We start from the raw sequence: 9,546 nt of genomic DNA, 5'->3' as shown, positions 1-9,546 counted from the left end.
ACAATAGCCACTTGTTTTTTTATTTTTCCTTTTTTTTAGGATATTAGAAAAGTGAGATTAAAAGCAAATTAAAAAAACAAACAAACAAACAAACAAAAAAACTATGAATCAGTAGACCATTTATAACCACAGATGCAAATAAAAGTTTTTCAGGTACTAGGGAAGAAAATTCAATAATGTATTTAAAAAATAGAACACTATAATTTAGATAGTTTTATTCAAGAAAGTAATGGAAGAGGTCCATAGAAACACATTATAAATAATCAGTTTCATATATCCTAAAATGGTTTCTATAAAAAACTCTGATTAAAAATAAAAAACATGTTACAATAGCATTCTTGCTTAACGTGATAGAAAATGGTAATCGCAAACCAACTGTAGTGGATTGAATTATGTCCCCCCAAAACCCACTGAAACTTGAGTTGTGTCCCCAAGTTTTATGTATTAGAAACTTGGCCCCTTCTGTGACTGTTAAGAGGGTGGGAAATCCTATTATGATCATTGAAAGGTGGAGCCTTGAAAAGGTGATTTGATTGTAGGATCGTGCAGTAGTGAATGGATAAAAAGTGGTGGTCAGGGAGGTGGTTCTGAGGGCTTTACAGGAAGAGAGAGGAAAGTCTCTATGTTCTCTCTGCCTCCACCATCTTGCAATGTGAGACCCCTGGGTCACTGTCACCATCACCAGATGGACTTTGGACATCCCAGCCTCAGAAACTGTAAGCAATAAATGTCATTTTTCTTTATAAATCACCCAGTTTCGGGTATTTTGTTATAGCAACACAAAAATGGACTAATATGCCAACATTACACATTATATGTACAGAGAAATGCTAAAGTTTTTCTCATTACCACTAGTAATAAGGTTCTGATGTTCATTATCAATCTTATTAATTATTGTTCTGGAAGTCTAGACCATGCAAGTAAGATAAGAGTGAAAAATTAGATATGCAACGATTGGAAAGATATGAAGGAAAGTTATCAATATATAGATAATAATTACTTAGAAAATCAAAGAGAATCAATTAGAAAATATATTATGATTTAAAAAACAGTTTAATAACTGGATTCTAAGTATACATGTAAGAAATTTAAACTATACCTAAACACTCCCAACAAAATAGTTATAAACAAAATCTCTTAAAAAGTATCACAATTTCCACTTCCAGCCAAGATGGAATAACATCTGAAAACAACCAAAAAATCAAAATGTTTGGAACATCAGACAATGACAGACAGTGACCCATGAGGGATAGATAACAAATTGCCCCAGCTTTCCACAAGCGTAAAATTTCCAGGAAGAGGAGCTCAGGTGTAAATCTGGCAGACAATACCTGTGGGGGGAAATGTTAAAATGCTTCAAGAATTTGGAGTAAAGAGAACCCTTACATACTGTTGGTGGGAATGTAAATTAGTATAGCCATTATGGAAAGCAATATGGGTCTTCCTCAAAACACTAAAAATAGAACTACCGTCCAGCAATTCCACTATTGGGTATTTATCCAAAGGAAAGAAAATCAGTACGTCAAAGAGATGTCTGCACTCCTTATGTTTATTGCAGCACTATTCACAACAGCTAAGATTTGGAATCAGCCTAAGTGCCCATCATAAAAGAAGTGGACAAAAATATGTGGTATATATACACAATAGAATACTGTTTGGCCATAAAAGAGAATAAAATCCTGTCATTTGAGGCAACATAGATGAGATTGGAAGACATCATGTTAAGCAAAACAAGCCAGACACAGAAAGATAAATACCACATGTTCTCACTCATATGTGGGAACTAAAAAAGTTGAACTTGTAGAAGTAGAAAGTAGAATTGTGGTTCCTGGAGACTGGGAAGGATGTGGGGAGTGGAGTACAGGGAGAGGCTGGTTAACTGTTTAACAGATACCGACTTACAGGTAGATAGAAGGAATGAGTTCTAGTGTATCCATAGCACTGTTAAGTAAGTACACTTAACAATAATTTATTGCATATTTTCAAATAGCTGGAAGAGAGTATTTCAAATGTTCCCAACACAAAGACACGATAAATGTATGAGGTGATGGATATGCTAATTATCCTTATCCGATCATTACATATTGTATGCATGTATGAAAATATCAGTTACTCTGTATCCCATAAACATGTACAGTGATAAATAAATAGATGAATAGAGAGAAGACACTTGATTGAAAGTAAATAAATAAATTTTCACCAAAAAAAAATGTTAAAAATAAACAGAACGTCAATGAGCTCTGGAATAACTTCTGAGTCATAATATGTGTAATTGGAGTCCCCAAAGGAAAGATGATAGAAAGGAAGAAAAATATTTGAAAAAATGCTTGAATTTGATGGAAACTGTAAACCTACAGATCCAAGAAGCTTAGTGAATGGCAAGCACAAGAGATGTCAGGAAAAACTACACTAAAGCACATCACCATCATCATCATAATCCTTTTGGTCAAAAGCAGTTCTAAAGAGAATGGGGGGGTGGACCATTACATACAGATAATTAAAGATAAGGTTAAAAACAGATGACTTACTAGAAATAATGCAGGGCAGAATACAGTGGAGGAGCATCTTTAAAGTGTTTTTTTTAAACAGTCAAACTAAAATCCCATACTGAGTAAAAATATCTTGTAATGAAGGTAAAATACTTTTTTCCAGACAAACTTGGGGGGGGAAGTCACCAACAAACCTCTACTAACATAAATGTTAAATATAGTCCTCTAGGCAGAAGGAAAATGATGCTAGATAGAAATAACAATCTACAAAAATGAATAAAGAACACCAGAAATATGAACTACATGGGTAAATACACAAGACTTTTTCTTATCATATGAAGTTCTTTAAAAGGTAATTGATTGCATCAAAAAAATAATAAGGACAAAGTATGTGGAGTTTATAACACAAGCAAAACTAAATTGTGTGAAAATGGCACAAAGACTACGAAAGCAGGAATGTAAAAATACTATTGAAATGTAACTACACTATTGTACGATTCTTGTGATATATTTACCTAAAGGTAAATTGTTACAAGTTAAAGATGTGCTCTATAAACACTACAGTAGCCATTAAAATAACAGAGCATAGAGTTATAACTGATATGTCAACAAAAGAGATAAAATATAATCATAAAAAATATTTAACAAATCCAAAAGGAAAAGAAAGAAAAAACCAATAAAAGAAAATAAATAGCAAGATGATATATTTAAACACAACTACATCAATAAAAACATTAAATGTAAATGTTCCCCTAATTAAAAGGCAGTTGTCAGATGATAAAAACAAACAAACAAACAAAAACTATATGCTACCTTGAAGAAATCCACTTTAAATATAATGAGACAATTCAGTTAAAAGTCAAAGGATGGAAAAATATATATATTATGCTAACACTAATTTCATGAAAGAAAAATGGCCATATTAATATCAGACCAATTAGATTTCAGCAAACAATGTTAACACAGATAAAGATGGTCATGAATAATGAAGAGGTCAATTCTTCAGGAGGACATAAAAATCCTGAACATTTATGTACCTAATAACAGAGCTTCAAAACACTGATAGAACTTCAAGGAGAAATAGACAAATTCCTAGTTATAACAAAGGATCTGAATATCCCTCTCTAAATAATTGATATAACATATAAGTTATTAGCAGAAGTACAAAAGACTTGAGCCACAAATTCAACCTTCTTGACCACATTGACATGTGTGGAACACTGCACCCTAGAACAGCAGATTATACACTCTTTTCAAGTGGACATTGTTCTCAACATTTTGTATTTATGTATTTTTCTGTTTTTTTTTTAATTGAAACATAATTGATTGTACAAATCTGTGGGGTACAGCATTGAATATCAATACCTGTGAGCAATATATGATGCTCAAATAAGGATAATTAGTATATTCAACATTACACATTGTTATCATTTTTTGTGGTGCTTTACCAATTTCTCACTAACCACCCTCTTACTCTCCCTTTCCCACTTCTGTTGGTCTCAGTTCTGTTCTCCACTTCTTAAAGTTCAACAAATTATTGTGATTGTTGTATTTTTCTTTTTTTATATCTCACTTGTATTTTTATTACTCCCCAATTTATTTTGACAACAATCTTTTCTAACTTATATCCATATGAATTTGAGATTAGTTATCTCAAAGCACACAGAAATTACCCATGTTTACCTGTAAGATTATTAAATGCTGATGAAGGAATACTTATTAACACATTAATTTAAGCATGCCAATGTAATAGAACTTTTTGCAACTTTTGAAATTATTTTAAGCCAAGCCAATTTACATCTGACATTTAGGTTACACGTGCATGTAAAACAAACATATTCTTCAACTGACCATAAGATAAACCAACATACAAATGCCCATACTTCTGGATATAATTAAATTTTCAGAGGCAAAGTGGTTCAAATGGGAGCAAATAAGTTGACCTCATGAAATAAACCAAACAAAATCAGAAGTATTACACTTGCTGAAGATGAATTCCATAAAACTTTCTTTCCTTCCTGTTTTTTAAACATACAAGTGTGCACTATGGGTGCATGTGAATTAAAAGACTTCTAATCTAGACTGTGAGCTCCTATGCATGAGCTATTGTTACCCAATAAAAAGCCCTGGTGCAAAGAGAGAGATAGCACAGGTGAGAGAGGGCACCTGTCTTTCATCAAGGTATCCATACAAACCACTGCAGAGGTAGAGTCAATTTCCTAAGTCTCAATGGGCTCAGGTACTGACCTGGGACTTCAAGTGATATTTTACTTCATTTTTGTTGTTCCATAAGAGGGCACTTCAAAAAGTTCATGGACAAATAGAATTGCAAGACATACGGATCCTTCCATGAACTTTTTGAAGTGCCTTCCAATGCTGTTTGTTTCACTAATTTGTAACTGGGACAAAGTGAGAGGTTCAACTCCTGGACGAACACTCAATATACCCCATAAACTGTCTGAATCAAAGATTTTTATTTTTTCTTCTGCCAAACACAACTGATTGGCATCTACAGTTATTTTTAAGATATGAAACAGTAAATCAACTGAAGAAACAGCTGGGGCCTCGGGTTGTGGGGCACAGTGGCTGAGAAATGCAGAGGATGCAGACAGATCACCACCTGCAGCAGGGCACAGCCAGCCTCAGTGAGCCTTCTCCAGGAACGCCCTGCAGCACCTGGCACATTGCTGGTACACCACCTCAAAGTCAGAGTCATTCCCATAATAAGGATCTTCAATAGCAAGTTGTTTTTGTGGATCATAGTTCCCAAGTAGTTCAGTTTTAGCTTTGCAGTTTTTAACTTGATTACTTTTTCTCTTCAAATCCCTCAGATTGCTTTCATCCATACACAGTATATAATCAGATGTGGTGAAGTCTTCTTCGGTAACCCACCAGGCAACGTGACTCATGGGAGTACCGTGCCTCTTCATGCAGCTTTGTCCCCGAAAATCAGGAGGGTTTCCTCTGTCATACGTGGATGTCGCTGCACTGTCTATCCTCCAATTATCTGAAACATTTTGGTCAGTTACAAGTTTTCTGAAAGCTGCTTCTGCAATCAGTGACCAACAGATGTTACCCAGACACGCAAACAGCACTGACCTAAGCATCTTCTTGGCCATCTTCCTATATTTTTCTTTCTTTTTTTATCTATTTCTTTATTTGTTTTAGCTTCCACTTACGAGTGAGGACATGCAGTATTTCTCTTTCTGTGCCTGGCTTATTTCAATTATCATGATTTTCTCTAAGTTTATCTGTGTTGCTGCAAATGGCAGAACTTTGTTCTTTTTTATGGCATAGTACTATTACCTTGTGTCGATATACTTCATTTTCCTTATCTAGTAGTCTGACAATGGACATTCATGTTAGTTCCAATTCTTGTCTATTGTGGAGCTGCAATAAACATGGGAGTTGCAAGTATCCTTCGACATGATGGTTTCCATTACTTTGGATATATACCCAGCAGTGGGATTGCTGGATCACATGGCAGTTCCAGCAGTAGTTGTTTGAGAGCCTCCATTCTGTTTTCCATAACATCTGCACTAATTTACAGTCCCACCAGCAGTGTAGGATGGTTCCTCGCTCTCTGCATCCTAGCATATAGCAAATAGCATTTGCTATTCTCTGTCTTTTTGATAATAGCCAGTCTAAGTGAGGTGAGATGATAACTCAATGGGTTTTGATTTGCATTTCCCAGATACTTAGTGATGTTGAGCATTTTTTCAAGTCTCTGTTGGCCATTTGTTTATCTTCCTTTAAGAAATGCCTATTCAGCTCTTTTGCCCATGTTTTAATAGGGTTACTTGTTTTTGATTTTGTGTTTCTTTTTTACTGTTAAGTTGTTGGGGCCGATCCCGTGGCTCACTTGGGAGAGTGCGGTGCTGGGAGCGCGGCAGTCCTGCCGCGGGTTCAGATCCTGTATAGCGATGGCCAGTGCACTCACTGGCTGAGCACAGTGCAGACAACACCAAGCCAAGGGTTGTGATCACCTTACCAGTCACAAAAAAAAAAAAAAAAAAAAAAAAACAGAAAGTTGTTGAAGTATATTCTAGATATTAATCCCTTGATGGATATATAGTTCAAGAATATTTTCTCCTATTCTTTAGGTTTTCTTTTCACTCTGTTAGTTGTTTCTTTTGCTGTGCAGAAGCTTTTCAGTTTTATATTTGTTTATTTTTCCTTTTTTGTTTATTTTTCTTTTTGTTGCCTGTGCTTTTGGGGTCTTATTCATGAAGTCTTTGCTCAATCCTGCTTCCTGAAGTGTTTCCCCTGTTTTATTTTAAGAGTTTTAGAGTTTCAGGTCTTATATGTAAGTCTTTAATCCATTTTGAGTTGGTTTTAGTATATGGTGAGAGGTATGGGTCTAGTTTCATCCTTCTACATATGGAAGTCCAGTTTTCCAGGCACCATTTATTGAAGAGGCACTCTTTTCCCCAATGTATGTCCTTGGTGCCTTTGTCAAAGGTCAGTTGGCATGTAAGTATGTGGGTTGATTTCTGGGTTCTCTATTCTGTTCCATTGGTCTAAGTGTATATTTTTATGCCATTACCATGCCGTTTTGGCTACTACAGGTTTGTGGTGTAATTTGAAGTCAGGTAGTATTATACCTTTGGCTTTATTTTATTTTATTTGCTCAGGATTGCTTGGGCTATTAAGGTTCTTTTTGCTCCTTATGAATGTTAGGGTTGTTTTTTCTGTTTCTGTGAAGAATGCCATTGGTATTTTCTTGAGGACTTTTGTGTCTATATTCATCAGAGATATTGTCCTATAGCTTTCTTTTTTGGTTGTATCTTTGTCTGGATTTGGTATCAGAGTGATGCTGGCCTCACAGCATGAGTTTGGGAGAATGGCCTCAGTTTCAGATTTTGGAATAGTTTGAAAAGAATTGGTATTAATTTCTCTTTAAAGATTTGGTAGAATTCAGCAGTAAAGTTATCCAGTCCTGGGCTTTTCTTTGTTGGGAGACTGCTGATTACTGCTCCAGTCTCATTGCTTGTTATTGGTCTGCTCAGGTTTTCTATTTCTTCTTGGTTCAGTCTTGGTAGTTTGTATGTGTCCAGAAATTTATTCATTTCCTCCAGGTTTTCAAATATTCTGGTATATCATTGTTTATAATACTCTCTAATGATTCTTTGAATTTCAGTGGTATCTGTTGAAATGTCTCCTTTTTCATTTCTGATTTTTGTTACCTGGGTCTTATCTCTTCTTTTTCTATTTAGCCTAGATAATGGTTTGTCTACTTTGTTTATCTTCTCAAAAAACAACTTTTTGTTTCATTGATCTTTTGCTTCATTTTGGGGGGCGTCTCTATTTCATTTACTTCTACTTTGATATTAATTATTTTTTCCATCTACTAATTTTGGGATTAGATTTTTCTTGTCTTTCTAGTTCTTTGAGGTGTAGCATAGGTTGTTTATTTGAAATGTTTCTATTCTTTTGATGTAAGCACTTATTGCAATAAACTTCCTTCTTAGTACTGCTTTTGCAGGATCCCACAAGTTTGGATATGATGTGTCTTTATCATCATTAGTTCCAAGAAACTTTGTGATTTCCTATTTAATTTCTTCTTGGACTCAGCTGTCATTCAGGAGCATGTTGTTTAATTTCCATGTATTTGTATAGTTTTCAGAGTTTCACCTGCTATTGATTTCTAGTTTTAATCCATTGTGGTCTGAAAAGATACTTGAAATGATTTCAATTGTTTCAAATTAGTTGAGACTTGATTTGTGACCTAAAATGTGGTCTATATGGGAGAATGTTCCATGTGATGATGAGAAGAGTGTATATTCTGTAGTCAATGGATGAAGCATTATATGGATATCTGCCAGATCCAGTTGGTCTAACGTGTAGTTTAAATCCTGTTTCACTCTGTTGATTTGTTTCCTAAATGATCTGTCCAATGCTAAGAAAGCAGTGTTCAAGTCCCCTAATATTATCATACTGGGGTCTATCTATTTCTTTAGGCCTAATAGTGCTTGCTTTGTATATCTGTGTGCTCCAGTGTTGGGTGCATATATATTTATGACTTTTATGTCTTCTTGCTGGACAGATCCTTTTAGCATTATACAATGGCCTTCTTTATCTCTTTTTATGGATTTTGGTTTAAAGTGTATTTTATCTAATAAAAGAATAACTACTCTTGCTCATTTTTGGTTTCCATTTGCATGGTATATCTTTTTCTGCCCCTTCACTATTAGCCTGTTTGTGTGTTTACAGGTGAGGTGGGTCTTGAAGACAGCATATAGTTCAGTCTAGCTTTTCAATCCAGTCAGCCTGTCTGTGTCTTTTGAGTGGGGAATTTAATTCATTTACATTTAGGGTTGTTATTGAAAGGCATTATCTAACTCCACATGTTTTATTAGTTTTTATTTGGATGCTTTAAATATCTTTTGTTCCTTTCTTCCCTTTTTATTGTTTGTCTTCTGTGTTTGTTGCTTTTTTGATGTGGTAAGATATAGTGTCTTTCTTTTTCTCATTTTCATTTTTGCTCTACCAAAGGGTTTTATTCTTTCTTTGTATTGATGGTAGTGATTATCATTTTTCACATTCCAGATACAGGACTCCCTTGAGGATTTCTTGTAGGTCTGGTTGTGTGGTGGTGAACTCCCACAGTTTTTCTTTGCCTGGGAAATACACTATTCCTCCTTCATTTGTGAATGATAGCTCTGCTGGATATAGAATTCTTGCTGGCAGGTTTTTTCTTTTAGTATTTTAATTATAGCATCCCATTCTCTTCTGGCTTGCAGAGTTTCCATTGAGAAGTCTGCTGTTAGTCTGATGAGGACTCCCTCATAGCTGACTTGACCCTTTCTCTTGCTGTTCTTAAGATTCTCTCTTTGTCTTTGAGTTTTTCCAGTTTGACTATAATGTGTCTCGAAAAGGACCTTTTTGTATTGAATCTTTTTGAGGATCTTTGAGCCTCCTGGATCTGAAAGTCCATGTCTCTCCCTATGCCTGGAAAGTTTTCTGCTTTCATTTCATTGATAGGTTTTCAATGCCTTTTCCTTTCTGCTCTCCTTCTGGAACACCCATGATTCAGATATTTGTGTGCTTAAGGTTG

At 35.0% G+C, this 9,546-nt stretch overlaps 1 protein-coding gene across 1 annotated transcript; it reads right to left on the bottom strand.

Annotated features, from left to right (window-relative positions):
* Positions 1–5,131: 5,131 nt before the first annotated feature.
* Positions 5,132–5,608, bottom strand: LOC134382757 (low molecular weight phosphotyrosine protein phosphatase-like). The gene has a single exon (XM_063103481.1). The coding sequence runs from the start codon at positions 5,606–5,608 to the stop codon at positions 5,132–5,134; it is 477 nt and encodes a 158-aa protein (XP_062959551.1).
* Positions 5,609–9,546: the final 3,938 nt, after the last annotated feature.

Source organism: Cynocephalus volans, chromosome 7 (assembly GCF_027409185.1).
Source record: "Cynocephalus volans isolate mCynVol1 chromosome 7, mCynVol1.pri, whole genome shotgun sequence".
NCBI lineage: Eukaryota > Metazoa > Chordata > Mammalia > Dermoptera > Cynocephalidae > Cynocephalus > Cynocephalus volans.
Note: the sequence above shows the minus strand (reverse complement) of the source record. Positions and strands in the feature narration are given on the sequence as shown.

What these genes read in the sequence shown, in the direction of transcription:
- LOC134382757 (XM_063103481.1), bottom strand. Translation starts at nt 5,608, where the DNA reads ATGGCCAAGAAGATGCTTAGGTCAGTGCTGTTTGCGTGTCTGGGTAAC.